Below are 16,230 nucleotides of genomic sequence, written 5' to 3'. Positions count from 1 at the left end.
TCTCTTTGTGATCCGATCCACCAAAATGCATCTTAATGCCAGGTGTAAACAGGGCCTTAGTCTGTCATTTGTCAGAGATAGTAAGGAAGAGAATAAATTGAAATTATCCAAATAGTCTTTTCATCTTTCTTTTGAATCGTAGATTACAGCGGGAGATAAAATGTCACGCTACTATAATCATTCTACCAGATAAAACAACAAAATTAGACAATACATATCACCATCAACACATCACACACTACCAAACTGCAATCTTCTTGCACTAAGAAAACGTTTTCACATGACTGCCGTGGTTACCAAGACAGGAAGTCAGCATTTTCATGTGGGAGAAAAGTATGAAATGATAAAAAAATGGAGGAGTGTACAACAGCGTCACACTGCTGAAGGAAACAAAAGGAGGAGAACTCAGACAAGGGAAAGAGAGAATGAGTGAAGTTTGATAGAGAGATAAACAGCTCCTCAGATCAGCATGTATTACTGTATTCTTAAGACCTTGATAAATTCAGTCTAAGTTCATGGTAAAGAAAAAGAATGTATGACATTTCAGTTCTTTTGAAGAAGGTGCTTTGATTACAAGTGCGCATAACCCGAGAGAACAGACAAAAAAAGTACATTTAAAGGTGAGCGAAGAGGAGTCTGACAGAGATTTGTACTGCAGCGATGGCGAACAATCAGACATTGATGGTTGTCGTCCTCCTAAGTATCTTTATGGCAAGAAGTCACTCAAAAGGTGAGTCTACATACATTTTTATTGATACTCTTCTGATCTCGCTGTACGTAGATGGTTTGGCCTACATGTCTAATATCTTCTTAGTCTGGCATCAGTTGTTTGCAGATGCCACTTGACTTGATCTTTTATTTCTAAAATAATTGGGTATTTTCTTAAAGGTAAAGTCTTGGCATTAAATCAGTTGGAGAAAGTATACTGAAAGTGTGAAGTGAATCATTGTGGCTTAAATGTTGATCAATTGAGAAAAATACATTTTTTTTATATTCTTCCACTTAAAATGCAAAGACATTTACGGTGTACTTATATTGTAAGTGTAGAGTAGAGCTCATAATGAGTATGAGAAAGCTGTTATATCACGTGCATGTGAAGGCTTTGTGTTTGTTTCTAAATGTGTTTGTTGCTATTTTGAGAGGACATGCCATGACGAAGCGCTCTTCCTCTCAGGGGGGATTCTTAGGGGGAGATGAGTTGTTGAGGTTTTTGAGGCTGACAGAAGCATCTGAAAAGAAACTGTAAATGTGGAACAGTAAATTTAGTTATTTGGAACCAAGTGGCATTTGTGGTGTGACTTTTTACAATAATGCCATTGAATGTGGTAGATAGGGCAGTATGGCAGTCGTTGCTTTAGGCCAGGTGTTAAAATTGCGTATTTTTCAGAATTAGGTCTCTTTCCTCTTGTGCTACAATAACAAAAGCATATGTTTGCCTAATTTTTGGCCCGTACACCTCTGACTAACATTAACAAGTATGACCGGTAAATGTACTAAACCTTCAATATCCCACAATTACTAATGTAATGTAACGGAAATTAACTGTAATACTCACATGAGTGAATGATTGTGTTTCCATGTGCTGAGCGCTCACATTAACCTGTCACTAACATGCTGTGCACTAACTGTCCTAGGAGATCAAGATATTGTACAACATAAGAATCAAGATGCTGCGATTGAACAACTGACAGGTCAGACAATATGCACTTTTATAATTTACTCTTTTTCATTTATAAATAAACTGGCACTTTTCATGAATAGGGTACAAGAACAGAAAATTCATACAATATCAATTGATTTTAAGAAAACATTGATTGTCAAATTTTATAGAATCGCCATTTTACGGGGAATACGTACTTTAGATGTTTCTAAACTAGCTGCTTTTCCTGTTGAGACAATAGCTCAATGTCACATTTAACATAGTTATAAAAAATTGGATTTGTGCTTCTAATGTTTGTTTGTTTTTAAATAAAAAGTCTTGAAAAGTCTCGAATGAACTCTACTGATGGAAAGTGCCAGCTGTGTTACATCTATTGTAAGAATAGAGCTGCTGTGTGTTGTAACTATTTTTAGGGTTAAAAAAAGGAAATGACACACCAAAGGATAAAACTAGTTTGGCATGGCAGGGAGAGATAAGTTCAGTGTATAGAGGGGGGGAAATATCACAAAATGTGTCATAATACCCCAATTTTACACTTCTTGTCAAAAGTTTGAAATAATTAGGGTTTTTAAATATTTTTAAAAAGACGTATCTTATGCTTACCAAAGCTGTATTTATTTGATTAAGGTAAAATGTAATTACAGTAAAATGTAATTACAGTAAAATTGTAATGTACGGTATTATAAACATAACTGTTTTTATTTGTATATATTTTAAATTGTAATTTACTTACTGTAAAATCTTTCTAAAATGCTGATTTGGTGCTCATTTATTATTGATACTCAATTATTAATAATGGTCCTTGCTATTAGGAGTGTTGAAAACAGTTTTGCTTGATATTTTTGTGAAAATCACAAAAAAAAAAACAAAAAAAACACAGGATTCTTTGATGAATGAACAGCATTTGTTTGAAATAGAAATCTTTCATAACATTATAAATGTCTTCACTGTCCATTTTGATTAATATCTCCTTAAAATAACAAAAGTATGATATTATTGTTATTTTTTTTAAATATTACATTTGAATGGTAGTGTATCACAATTTACCCAAATACAATATTAAGCAGCACAACTGTTTTCAACATTGATAATAATAAGAAATATTTCTTGAGCAGCAAATCAGTATATAAGAATGATTTCTGAAGGATCATGTGACACTGAAGACTGGAGTAATGATGCTGAAAACTCAGCTTTATACATCACATGAATAAATTTCACTTACATATTAAAACAGAAATATATAAAAAAAAAAAAAAAATTAAATGGTAATACCATTTCACAATATTACTATTCTTTCTGTATTTTTTATCAAATAAACGCAGCCTTGATGAGCATAAGAAACTTTTTTTAGCATTAAAAATATTAATTATTTCAGATTTTTGACTATATATATATTTTTTAATTATATTTTAATTTAAAAAAATTAAATAATTGAAAATAAATATTTTAATTTATTTTAAATTAATTTAAAAAATAGAATTTATATAAATAAATATTTTAATTATATTTTAATTTATTTAAATTATATTAATTACAAATAATTTAATTTAATTAATATATGTTAAAAGCAGATCACATTATTTATTTACTTATTTAGTAAACAGGCATTTTACTGTAATCCAATATTACATCTGATTTTGTACTTTTTTTTTTTTTCTTTTTCAGTTTTCAAAGAGCGGACCTTTGTGGCGGACAACAATGTCACTTTATGGTGTGCCGATAATGGCACTGATGTCAAATTGAATGAATTAATTTTTATTGTGTGGAACATCAGCATGCAAGGCAAAAAATGTTATCTTGGTTTGTCATCCGACCTGGGCCTGAACGACACTTGTAAGGATGGAAAGAAGCTGAACCACACTTCATTTTCCTTATTCATTCCCAAGATTTCAAAGGAAGACGAAGGATTTTACTTATGTGATTTATCATATAAAGGAGGAAGCAAATCTGTAAATATCTCTGTAAGCGGTGAGTACAAGCAGAATTTATTGTAAAAATATTGCAAAAACTGTGAAAATGTTTTAAATCACAGGCTAGGTGTAATTCTACTAACTAATCAATAACCTTCAATGTTACCTAGTTTCATTTAGTGATAGACTAGTTACATCTCTCTGTTTCAACTCTCTCTTTCATCATGAGCCAGTGAAGAATTCAATTCATTGTACAAAAAAAAAAAAAAAAGAGAGAGAGAGAGAGAGTTAGAGTTAGCAATGAAGACAATAGTATTTAACTGATATCACACCGATATTCAAATTAAATTAAAGTTGTTTGTTTTTAGTTACCCACCTGGAAACTCAGCTGGACAGTAAAAATGGTCAGAGGATTGCTGTCTGTAAGGCCACATATAAAGAGACGAAACCCAGTCTTCATTGGGAACCTGCCTTGAACTTTTCTTTCACTAACACTTCTGTCACGAAGGTTGACACATTTTTCATTATGGAGAATCACGTACATCTGCCTGAATATGTGACCATCAGTAACATCACCTGCGTGGCCTCATACCCCTCTGTGTCCGGCTCTTTGCAGCAGAACAGCACACTTGATCTTACAACACAAGGTGAATTTTACACACACTGTATTTCAAAAGGAATTGACAGTTGTTTTCTTAAGTGGAACAGTAGTAAATTCTGTTTTGAAGTTTGACACAACATAGTGTCAGATATATCAGCTTTAAATGAAATATGAGACTTATGATGAGTAAAGTAAACAATTACATGTAAATATTATATATATATTTATATATATTTATATATAAAATAAGAGGGATAATACAAAATGCATGTTATTTTTTTATTTTGTACTGTCCTGAGTAAGAAATTTTACCTTCTGGAGCATCAGTGAATGTTTGGACCTTTTTTAATAGTTGAGTTTGAGTCCCTCAGTTGTCCTCAGTGTGAAAAGATGAATCTCAAAATCATACAGTCACTGCTGGAAAGGGTTCAAATATGCAAAATATGCTTGAAAATTGAAGAATCTGCAGGACCTGTAGGATTTTTCTGAAGAACAGAGTTCAGTTTAACTGCTCAGGACAAAAAGGGTCTAGTGAACAACCATCACAAAACATAAAAACAGTTGTGGATCATCCAGGTAACCACACACAGTATTGAGAATCAAGGGTTCACATACTTTTGAATGGGGCCATTTTAATAAATTTAGCTATTGTTTTGTCTTGTGAACTAAATGCAAACATCTTTTATGTAAAATATCTTACTCAGGACAGTACTAAATAAAAAAATAACATGCATTTTGTATGATCTCACTTATTTTATTAAAATGATTCACATTTTCACAGATTCTGCAAGTGGTTCACTTACTTTTTCTTGCAACTGTATATACATCAATACAGCATTTCATATGTGGTGAAAATGATCATGACCATCAGAAAAAAAATCTGATTCAAATTTTATGCATGTATATACATTGCTGGACACGTTATTGGACAAATAAACCAGTGAGAGTGTGAAAAATATTTAGCAGAGGTAACTTTCTAAAAGTCCACAGGGTCAAATTTGCAAATATTTTGCAAAGAAACACCCTTTGATGAAATATGGAGCAAATTTGACATAATTTATTACAGTGGTTTATATTAAACATAAAATCAGTTTTGACAATAGGCTATTACAGACTTTATGGTAACACTTTACATTAAGGTTTCATTTGTTAACATGAACTAACAATGATCAATACTTCTACAACATTTTTTAATCTTAGTTAATACTAATATTTACATTTACTAATACATTTTACAGTTTTTAAAATTTGTATTAGTTAATGCATTGTGATCTAACATGAATAAACAATGAATGATTGTATTTTATAAACAAACATTAATAAGATTAATAAATGCTGTAATAATGTTTCACTCATAGTCAGTTCGAGGTAACTAATGCATTAACTAATGTTAACAAATGAGACCTTATTGTAAAGTGGGTAACATTAGTTAATGTATGAACTAACATGAACTGACCATGAGCAATACATTTGTTACAGTATTTATTAATCTTTGTTAACATTAGTTAATAAAAATACAGCAGTTCATTGTTTGTTCATGTTAGTTCACATTGCATTAACTAATGTTAACAAATACAACTCTTGATTTGAATAATGTATTAGTAAATGTTGAACTTAACATTAACAAAGATAATAAATGCTGTTGAAGTGTTGTTGATTATTAGTTCATGTTAAGTAATGCAGTTAACTAATGTTAACTAATGAACCTTATTGTAAAGTGTTACCGTAAAGTGTTGCAGATTATTTATTTATTTATTTATTAACAAATGAGGGTGAAACAACATGTTTTCCCCTTATATATCACATATTAACATTTACAATTTATTTTACACTGTTCTAATCCTAACCCTAAATCTACTTCTCAATATCTACGTTTTTAGTTAATATCACTTAGTAAATGTGTAATTACACTGTAACAAGGACACCTTGAAATAAAATGTAACCCACGTAACATTAATTATTATTACAAAGTATTCATCTTCTCTCTTTTCAGATATACCAAACACAGGAAATTTTTCAAGGGAACTTATTATTGCCATTTCATCTGGGTTTTTTTTTTTTTTATTAATTATTGTGTCTCTGGCCGTGGTTTGCCTACTATGCAGAAAGCCAAAGCACATAAGGTGGGTTGTTTTACTGCCTTGAATTAGTGCTGTTGAATCACTTTGCATGATATGATGATTAATTAATACAGCTGTCTCATCGATATCTATTTGTCTTTGTGTTCTCTTTAGTGCATTGAAGATGTTTTGCTGCAAATCCAAAATCTCACCACCAGCTGAAGACAAACCAGCCCAGGTAAAAACCCGAAATTTCGTATACTGCACCAAACTCCATTTATTCACTATGTAGGGTCCATTGTAAAAGCTCACTAAAGCGTATGTCCGTGTGTGTTTAGCCTGCTGATGTCGAAGAGGTGGAACCCTATGCAAGTTATATACAGCGAGTCAATTCCATCTACAACTCCTCAGCTGAACTCTTCAACGCCTGAGAGACACACTCACTTTTCATGATGAAACAGGATATGAGAAGAGTACGAGAATTAATAGGGCAAAGACGTTTCTGTGGTCAAAATTGCACATGAAAAACAATACTAGTGGAAAAATAGTCATCTCAAGAGAGCATCCCCAAAGCAAACAGCGCCTGACTGAGGAACAAAAGTCACACTGAGTCAAATCATGACAGATGATGACAGAGGAACATTTGTCTTAGTTTGTGATGAGGAATGACTGGGACAACTTCAGCATCAGCGATATCACTAATATGTAGATTTCTATAAGCCTGGTTAGATATTAATCAGTTGAACAAAATGTTCCTTTCGCATTTGTACAGATATCTTTCCTTTCAGAGAGTAAAAGGTAATAAAAAATCTACCCATTGTCCACTAATAATACTAAAGTTTTTTTCCTTGTAAAGAGAGGATCTTTTACATATTGCACAGATTTTAAATCATGTAAATAAATTTTATTATTACTTCAGATTTCATTATTGCATATGTTCTTATTTGGTCTCTGAGTTTAATGGACCCACTTTATATTAAGTGGCCTTAACTACTATGTACTTACATTTAAATTAATCATTTGATACAATGCACTTATTGTGTACATACATGTTTTTACATTGTATTTATAGTTTAAAAACACCTGCATGTAATTACATCTGTAATTAGTTTCTGTAATTACATTTATAATTACACTGTAGACCCAACCCTTACACCTTACCCCTATCCTTAAACCTACCCATACCACCAAACCTGTCCCTTACCTTACCTGTATCCCACCTTAATAGCAGCAAAAGTGTTTTGCAATTCAATATGAACCCAGTAAGTGCATTGTACCTATTTTTTATGTAAGTACATAGTAGTTAAGGCCACTTAATATAAAGTGGGACCAGTTTAATTTATCAACTCAACCTTCTCACATAAACACTCTTAAAAATAAAGGCTCCAATTTTGTAGCAACCATTTTTGTGCCATTGAAAGAACATTTCACTAAACGGTTCTTAAAAGATCAATTTTTCTCTAAGTGTGAAGAATATTTTAATAATCTAAAGAACATTTTTCCACCAAATAAAGGTTCTTTATTGGCATTGATGGTTCCATACAGAACCTTTAACATCCATGAAAACTTTCAAGGTTCTTTAATGTAGACAAACGTCCTTTTTTACTTTTTGATTTATAAAATATTCACTCTAAGAAAAACTTGGTTCTTTTAAGAACTGTTTACTGAAAGGTTCTTTAGGGAACCAAAAATGGTTCTTCTGTGGCATCACAGTTAAAAAAAACCCTTTTTGGAACCTTTTTAAGTCTATAAAGAACCTTTTTATGGAATAGAAGGGTTCCATGGATGTTAAAGGTTCTTCATGGAACCATCGATGACAGTAGGTCCTTTATTTTTAAGAGTGCAGAGCAGTGATGTTGGTTGTATATGTAAAAATAGGTCTTTCTAACGAGCCACAAATGGTCAGTTCTAAATAGGAAGTATGTTACTTGTTTCCTACTTTTAACATATCCCCTTTAGTGTTACAAAAAATGCACCATTGTGAGCTTTGTGGTCAGATGATGGCGAGTCAGACCCCTTGAGTCTTAGTCAATTGTCCCTTGAGGTGAAAATCTCTCACTGTCCCCTTGATTCAGTGTTTAGTGGAACAATGTGGAAATTTAGGGGTAATCGTATACCTATCTGAAGGCTTGTAACTGGAAACAAGAGGTACGCCCTCATATATCACACAGATACTCCTGCAGAAACTGAAACTGGTGGGATGCCGATCACCTTCTTTTTTTTTTTTTTTTGTCGTGGGATTCCCCAAGAACTATGACAGTGTTATTTTTCATCTGATCCAAATTTAGATCTTAAAGCTTTGTACCTTTGTCCCTCGATCTACTTCTACTATCACGCTCTACAATACCATACAACATGAAAAACATATTGCTCCCTCTAGTGGTTGTTTATTGGTAGAATAATTTTATTGGAATCTCTATGAAAGCTATACATTAACAGGGGTGTAAAACACAAGCAAAAGTTCAATATTTGGTCATTGTGATTTTTTTAAAATCTTAACGCTATTTATATATTTTGAAGAAACTTCTTGTGGCTACTTCTCACAATTTTTACTTCAGTGACTATTTCTCATTGTAGATTTATTTTTGAGAATTGATTCATATACAGGTATCTTGGCTTTGTTCGAGAAAAGTCATTTGGACATTTCTACCATTACTGACTAAGAAAAAAAGAGTTCACTGAACACGTCATGCTAAATGGAGTAAGTTGACACAACATATTCTGCCAATAAACAGTCCATTTTTGGCTTTTCAAAATTTAAAAGCACAAATTGTTGATTAAGTAAGGAATAATTGACGACAGGCTGTTGAATTCTTAGAAAATAATGCACACCCGAGGTGGTAATGCGGCCACAATGCGAAGCGGAGTCAATTATTTCGCTTATACTACGGTTACCACATCTTACGACACTGTTCCGATGTTGTATTTCAAGACATTTGTCAGGTTTTGTCCTTAAAACACTCTTGTGTGTGGGACTAATTTCTTACGCATCTCATCCCAAGCGTCCGTTGCTAATTCCAAAATGTAGTTTCAGAACTAGTAACCGAAGGCTTGAGCCTTGATAGCAGAATAATACCGTTGATACAGTTATTAATGCAGTTAGAGAGAGAGAGAGAGAGAGGGATAGAGAATAAGCATATGTGAATTAGCCTACCCGAGTCTGTGCATCTCTCACGACAACACTGTCTCTACTAATAGCGAAACTATAAGTTTATCCACCACAAGAACCGCACAGTTATTACCTTGAGTCATGTATCCTTTAAGTTGCTAAACTATTTTACTGATTAATTCATCAGAGTAGTGCTGACAAAACATTTCTGTGCGAGTGTTTGTCCGTACTATACAGTATGTGTGTACGTTTGAAAGAGAAAGATCGCGTTGGTCAAACAATCAGATTTGAGCATTCATCATTGGGAAAAAATCTCTCTTGAGTTTCATTATTAAAATCACTTTATAATACATAACACATACACATACAGGAAGATGGACATTTATTCATTATGCACATAAAGGCAGTTATTACATACAAAGCATTAAAATACAAATACAAAAAAAAGTTAATATGTTATACTTCATGTTGTAAATATGCAGTGACAAAAACATATCTGAAATGAAAGCCTCCATAAAATAAAATGATTAATAATAATAATAAAAACTTAATATCATTGCAAACTCATCAATACAAAGTCAACAAGCGTTTAAAGTTGTGTTTGTGTATCTCAGATGTCCATTCTGGTTGAATGTGCTGATTTCAGCCATTTCAATGCTCAGCCCATGAGCACATAATCATCTGAACAGTCCTCGTTGCTTTTGTGCATGCTTATGTCTGTTGTGTTTTGAGGGAGATTTACAAGGGCATAATCACAATCGTTGTCCTCCAGATCTCGAATGTGCCTTTCTGGATTGATGGTAGTGTGGTCAATTGAAGCATAGAGGACATCTTCTGTCTGTGGGTCAGAGAGATAACACAAGCATGTAAATTATGCTGAGGAAGTATTTTATCTGGCATTTGAAAAACTTTCAGTGTCCATTAGTGCGTGATGAATGCCACAGCACTCATGTTTACTCTGTGTATAACAATGAGGAACTGTCAGAGAAACTGTCAGTGAACTTTTCTTATTTATTATCTGTTTTAGTTTAAATTAAATTTTTTTTTTTTATCATAAAACTTTATTTATTTGTTTGTTTGTTTGTTTCCCCACAACTTCCATAATAAAGATAAAAGAAAAAGTTGTATATCTATTTTTATCATGTTGTGTGGCCTAAATAAGAAATCAGGGTGGTGTCACCTTATGGTTAAAAAAAACAATCTATGCAATAATAATCTCTTCCCTGTCACTCTCCAATGCTGTTTGCATTGTATAGACAGTGTAGGCTTCCAGGTTCTATGTCAGAACACTCATTATTGGCCGACGCTGTTCACGTGAGCAGCATTGACGCATGCATGTGATGCTGACGCAGGAGCCGGCCAATAATGAGTCAGCATTCTGACGTAGAACACGGAAGCCTGCGCTGTCTATAACATGTGGACTTACATCACATGGACTTACCCACCAGGAAGTACCACATATGGAAAGAATTCTCTGCGGTGGGTCCCTAAAAGGGGTAGTGGGAACTTTGGGCACATAGCCTGGCTGGGGTCTCAGGATCACATGAGAGTATACCGGACTGAACTCAAGGCAGAATCTGACAGAGAAATGCCTGGGGGTCCCCAACCCTCATGATGTAGGTGAGCGTGGTCAGGGGCACCATCTTCATTGAGAGGGCCCTAAGCTCAGCTGACCCCAGGGGCTCAAAAAGAGCTTTCTGTAGGCCTTGCAAGACCACACAGAGATCCCATGAGGGAATAAGGTGTGGAGGGTCCAACCTTCTGGTGCCTCTGAGAAGGCATGGCTTAGTGGCTATTAACAGCCTTGTAAGGAGGTTTATTTTAGGCGAAGAAGGAGGTGGGAACTGGCCAACGTTCAACTTAAAACTTGAATCACCAAATAAACAAACAACAAAATTAAAGTAAAGCGACAGCCCCTCACGGGCGACTGCCGCATATAAGCATAACAAAACACAACACAACATAAATGTCCCAGGCCTGGTTCTCTCTCATCCTACACTGTTGTCACTCTATCTTTTATCCTTCTGGAGTTCCTACAAGCCACTCGAGACTGGTGTGGCACGCAGGTGATGCTCATTAGGACTCACGCCACCAGCCTCGCTCCATTCCCGCAGCTTTCGGCCCGCCCTGCTTGCCACATACCCCATCACCAATCGTAGGCACCTCCTCCGTGATGCCTGCCGGTGGCGCTGGATAACCCTCGATGGATACCCCTCGGTGTCCTTCTGACTCCTCTGCCTCTGGTGGACAGCGATGGCTCCTCCCCCATTCCCTTCCCCTCACCATCAAGGCGGACAGCAACAGGGTCCGGCCTCAGGCAAATGTCAGGGAGACCTTTCCGTTCCCTCTTGGAATTCAGCCACCCCTCCACAACCCAGGTCAGACTGCAGCGAGTTTGTCCGTCCCTCCATCAAGTCACTCCAGCTCACCGCCTCGAGCATCCATGGCTGCAGGTTCTGCTCACTCAGTCCTGCTCGATAACACAGCAGATTCCCCACAGTCGTGAGGGCTCTTTAACAGCACGATCCACATTTCTCCAAAGTTTCAGCACCAATGTAGCAATGTTAAAGGCTCAAGGAAGAAGTTGGCGGAATTCGGCAAACGATCAACTTAAAACTTTAATCACAAAATAAAGAAACAACAAAATGAAAGTAAAGCGACAGCACCTCACAGATGACTGCCACATATACTGTAAACATAACAAAACACAATGTCCCAGGCCTTCACTGTCATCACTCCTCTTTTTATCCTTCTGGAGCTCCTCCTTGGGACTTTGGGACACCAGTGTGGCGCTCATTAACACTCGTACCACCAGCCTCGCTCCGTTCCCATGGCTCTTGGCCCCACCCTACTTGCCACAGTCCTCATTGCATCAGTATCTGACACAGTGTCAAGTTCCTTCAAAATGCAAAGTCTTAGGGTTACATATGTATGTAACCCTGTTTCTCTATGAAAGGAATGCGATGTTGCAATTTCACACATGCTTCAGACACTGGGTTCCATGGACACGTCCCCATACTGTCAGCATATGACGCAGTGTCTTGTTCCCTTGTCAGGGAAACAAGGTTGCATAACTTTTGCATGACTTTTACTTTAAGAGGGTTTTGAAATACATGTTTGAAATCATCATACAAAACACAGTCAGAGAAAACACACATTTGTGTAATTGGACCTAAAGTTCCTTAGATATAGCCTGTGACAACGAGTTTCAGCCCCGCCTAAGTATAGTGTTGTTTCACTCAACTATGTTTTGGCTAGATAAAACTAGAATTGAGTAAAATATAAATACAATTTTATATTTTACATATTTTGTATGTACTTTTATTTATAAATAATGTTATTGTGCCTTGGAAGTTGGTCAGAAACCACCTTTCTTTTGGAAGTGCCTACTGCAAATGACTGAGACACCTTTGACTTCAGTGCTAAACGTACTTTAATTCTTGAATAGAGAAAAATGCTTTTGAAAGATAAAGTAGTATTTGAAACTTTCCAAGAGGTTAAGTGTGGCCATTTATATGTAATTTTACGCAATGTAAAATTACAGCACAAAATGAATGAATCATCTCATACAATTACACAGCGGAAGCATTATACAAAGGAACATTACATACTGTAAGTCTATGTCTTTTCTAAAGGCTTGAGGTCAGTAGTCTTTTTTAAGGAACAAGTACCCCAATTAATTGTACAGTGTACATTTTTCTAAAGTACTGTATTAGTTAATTTATGAATTTAACATGGCACTGAAGATTTCAATTGGGTTGATCCAAACATCCTTTTATCAACATTGTAAAATATGTACATTTATACATTTTGCATTGAATGCACTGAAGATTTCTATTTGTTTAATTTCCTTTAAATGCTTGTACCAGCGTCATCAATGTATCGTAAGTTTAACCTCAAATGACATACTTTCCCACCTGGATTCTATTTCTGTCACACTGGTAGCATCATTTTGGAGTAACAGGAAAAACCATTGTGACTAAATGTTTATCATTTGAATATTACATTAAAAAGACTCATTCAGATCACCCTTCATGAAGCCCCAAAATGCAAAACAAGCCAACACATCATCAACCGTTTTTTTTTTTTTTTTTTTTTTGGAGAAGGAACCAAAAACACCTGTAATGAAACTGACACAAGATCTAAACTAACACACTTATGTTGTAACAAGATGTTATCAGATGTGCAAATTTGAACTTCAGTACTACAGATATAAAAGGAAGGGCGATATACTGAATACATGTATATGAAATGAAAATGTAATTTTAATTGTACAGCTTAAATGTATTATTTTAGTTTTAACTACAATAGCAAAGACAGAACAAGATGATTTAAGAGTCAAATAAGCAGTCTATTAAAGGATTAGTTCACTTTCAAATGAAAATTACCCCATACTTTACTCACCCTCAAGCCATCCTAGGTGTATATGACTTTTTTGTATATGTCTTTCTGATGAACACAATCTGAGAAATATTAATATATATCCTTATGCATCCGAGCTTTATAATGGCAGTGAGCGGGATCAACGATTATGAGCTGAAGAAAGTGCCTTCACATCCACATCCATCCATCATAAACATGTTCCACACAGCTCCGGGGGTAATTAAGGCCTGCTGAAGTGAAGTAATGCATTTGTGTAGAAAAAAACAAGTTATGAAGTAAAATATCAAGTTTCCGCCAGACCGCCTTCCATATTGAACCCGCTATCTGCCATTATAAAGCTTAGATGCGTCAGGATATTTATTAATATATCTTCGATTGTGTTCATCAGAAAGAAGAAAGACATGGCTTGAGGGTGAGTAAAGCTTGGGATAAATTTTATTTGAAAGTGAACTAACCCTTTAAACTCCTATAAAACATTATGACTTATTGGAATTCTTACCCGTGTGCCTGCTGTCGTTTCTCTCTGATGGTCATTATCTTCTAGATAAAACATGCAAAGTACATGTCAAGAAACAGTCACTTCACAGTGTAGCCATTCAGAGTACACAATGATTATCATATAGCTGTCCTTCAAAGTACATCGTCACAAAACTGTCAGCTACTGAAGTGTTGCATTTAGTGTGAACCACATGAACGTTGACATAAAACTGAAAGAATCTTTGTATCTGTACCAAAGGTTTGACTGATCAAGTAAAAAGACACTTCCTTATTAATGCATTAGCTGGAACATGCGATTTCAGAGTATATTAATTGATAAATTTGCTTACCAGCGCTTTCATGTTTCTTCTTCCTGAGGATAAAAATATGTAAATTAAGTAAAGTCAATACACAATGCAATTTTCCGTTTCCAAAACATTTACATACACTTAGGCTTTACAACATAAACATAGACTTTACACCATAATAAACAATTTATTTATTTTAGATTACTTACTAAGTCCCAGTAATGCTACTAATAAAACAGAACTCTCAGTAAATGATCAAGCTCTATAGATGTCCTACCTTCGCTTGCAGCTTAAATTTCCCATAGTTCCAACAAGCTCAGTGTGGTTTGTTTTGCCGCAGTATAAAAACTGAAGCTACAACCACAAATTGCAGACTGCCGAAATTGCCAGTGTAGTCTGAAACCAGAGTTTCCACCCCAATCAGAGAGAATAAGTTGTGAGAGGACAGATGTAGTAAAACAAGAGAGGGATGAAGAGAGTGATTCAGTGTAAAGCGGTCAAACAGCCTGCTTGTATTTCGTTTGTATTTCCTGTGTTTTGTGGTTTTCATTTGCCTCTGAGTGCATGTCATGAAGACACACTCATTTTCATGTGTGCACTTTTACACCTCTATTAGTGGTATTTCTGCTATCTCATATCAGTTTTATGTGTGTGTTATTTGCTATTCCACGACAACTCTTCTGTGACTCATCTGCTATTCAATTATTTTCACTAATCTTCCATATGACACATGTATGCAAATAGCTGTCACCAGGAAAAACAAGCAATACAGTGTCTGATGTATTTTTTCATTTAGGTGAGTAGTTGGAAAACAAGTTCCCCAAAACTATCTATGAATTGTTGTTGATTCCTCTTTCATATATATATATATATATATATATATATATATATATATATATATATATATATATATATATATATATATATATATAGGCCTGTCTGTCAATGTATAAAATGCTAACAACACAATTATTCATAGTGTCTTTAAATTAATAGCTATTATAGTTCCACCATGAAAAACATTACATCCTCAAAGTGTGTTCAAAGATATAAGATATGATTTTTGTTTGGTTTTTGGTTTCTGACAGTTGATGCTTGTTAGGCACAGGAAGTTAAGCATTTCCTTTGAGACCACAAGGTAGATAATACTCTCTAACATGAACTACTTTGCATTATTATTTATAAATATCATTGGCTTTCTTTTGCAATCCACCTATACGTTTATGCTTTAAGCTCAATGAAGAACATAAAATGCTTTTTTTTTTTTTTTTTTTCGATTTTGTGATAAGCATGAGATTCCATCAGATAAGCAGTGTGAGGCGCTTTCTTTGCACTGTCATCCTTAGCCCTGTAGGGGTCAGTATGAAAACACTCAAAGTTAAAAATATACAATAGATGCAAACAGCCAATAAGGAGCCAAGCAAAAAGAAGGCATGATAAGTCATGCCAACATGGCTGGGCGCATCAGACCAACTGTTGAAATGAATAATTAAAGCCCTATTAAGATCATTTTTTAAGATCATTAATGATTTAATTGTATATCACTATGTGTTGTGGTCAGAGTGAGGTGACATTGACACATGCAAAGTTTGATGTCAATGTCAAAGCATTGTAAAGGTACAGCCTCAAGAGTCATTTTGTCACCATGCCTTAACTTTGTTGCTGCGGTATTTGAAAACGGTTTCATCTATTGAAAATCATCTAATGAAAACCGTAACTTTG

General features: G+C 34.7%; 2 protein-coding genes across 3 annotated transcripts; one reads left to right on the top strand and one right to left on the bottom strand.

Moving 5' to 3' along the window:
* Positions 1–375: 375 nt before the first annotated feature.
* On the top strand, positions 376–7,151 carry si:ch211-214p13.9 (cell surface glycoprotein CD200 receptor 1-A). Of its 2 annotated transcripts, XM_048193070.1 has the most exons (7): positions 376–730; positions 1,635–1,691; positions 3,326–3,628; positions 3,939–4,217; positions 6,165–6,294; positions 6,406–6,469; positions 6,570–7,151. In XM_048193070.1, the coding sequence occupies exons 1-7, from the start codon at positions 661–663 to the stop codon at positions 6,660–6,662; spliced, it is 996 nt and encodes a 331-aa protein (XP_048049027.1). In that variant the 5' UTR covers positions 376–660; the 3' UTR covers positions 6,663–7,151. The 2 variants fall into 2 exon arrangements, with proteins under 2 accessions (XP_048049027.1, XP_048049028.1); XM_048193071.1 differs by lacking the exon at positions 1,635–1,691.
* A 2,538-nt stretch (positions 7,152–9,689) lies between these two features.
* Positions 9,690–15,057, bottom strand: si:ch211-214p13.7. Its single transcript, XM_048193069.1, has 4 exons — positions 14,786–15,057; positions 14,551–14,573; positions 14,223–14,263; positions 9,690–10,178 (listed from the first exon to the last, which is right to left on the bottom strand). Exons 1-4 carry the CDS (start codon positions 14,809–14,811, stop codon positions 9,999–10,001), a joined length of 270 nt encoding a protein of 89 aa, XP_048049026.1. The 5' UTR covers positions 14,812–15,057; the 3' UTR covers positions 9,690–9,998.
* Between the last annotated feature and the right edge of the window lie 1,173 nt (positions 15,058–16,230).

This window comes from Megalobrama amblycephala, linkage group LG6 (genome assembly GCF_018812025.1).
Source record: "Megalobrama amblycephala isolate DHTTF-2021 linkage group LG6, ASM1881202v1, whole genome shotgun sequence".
Classification (NCBI taxonomy): Eukaryota; Metazoa; Chordata; class Actinopteri; order Cypriniformes; family Xenocyprididae; genus Megalobrama; species Megalobrama amblycephala.
Note: the sequence above shows the minus strand (reverse complement) of the source record. Positions and strands in the feature narration are given on the sequence as shown.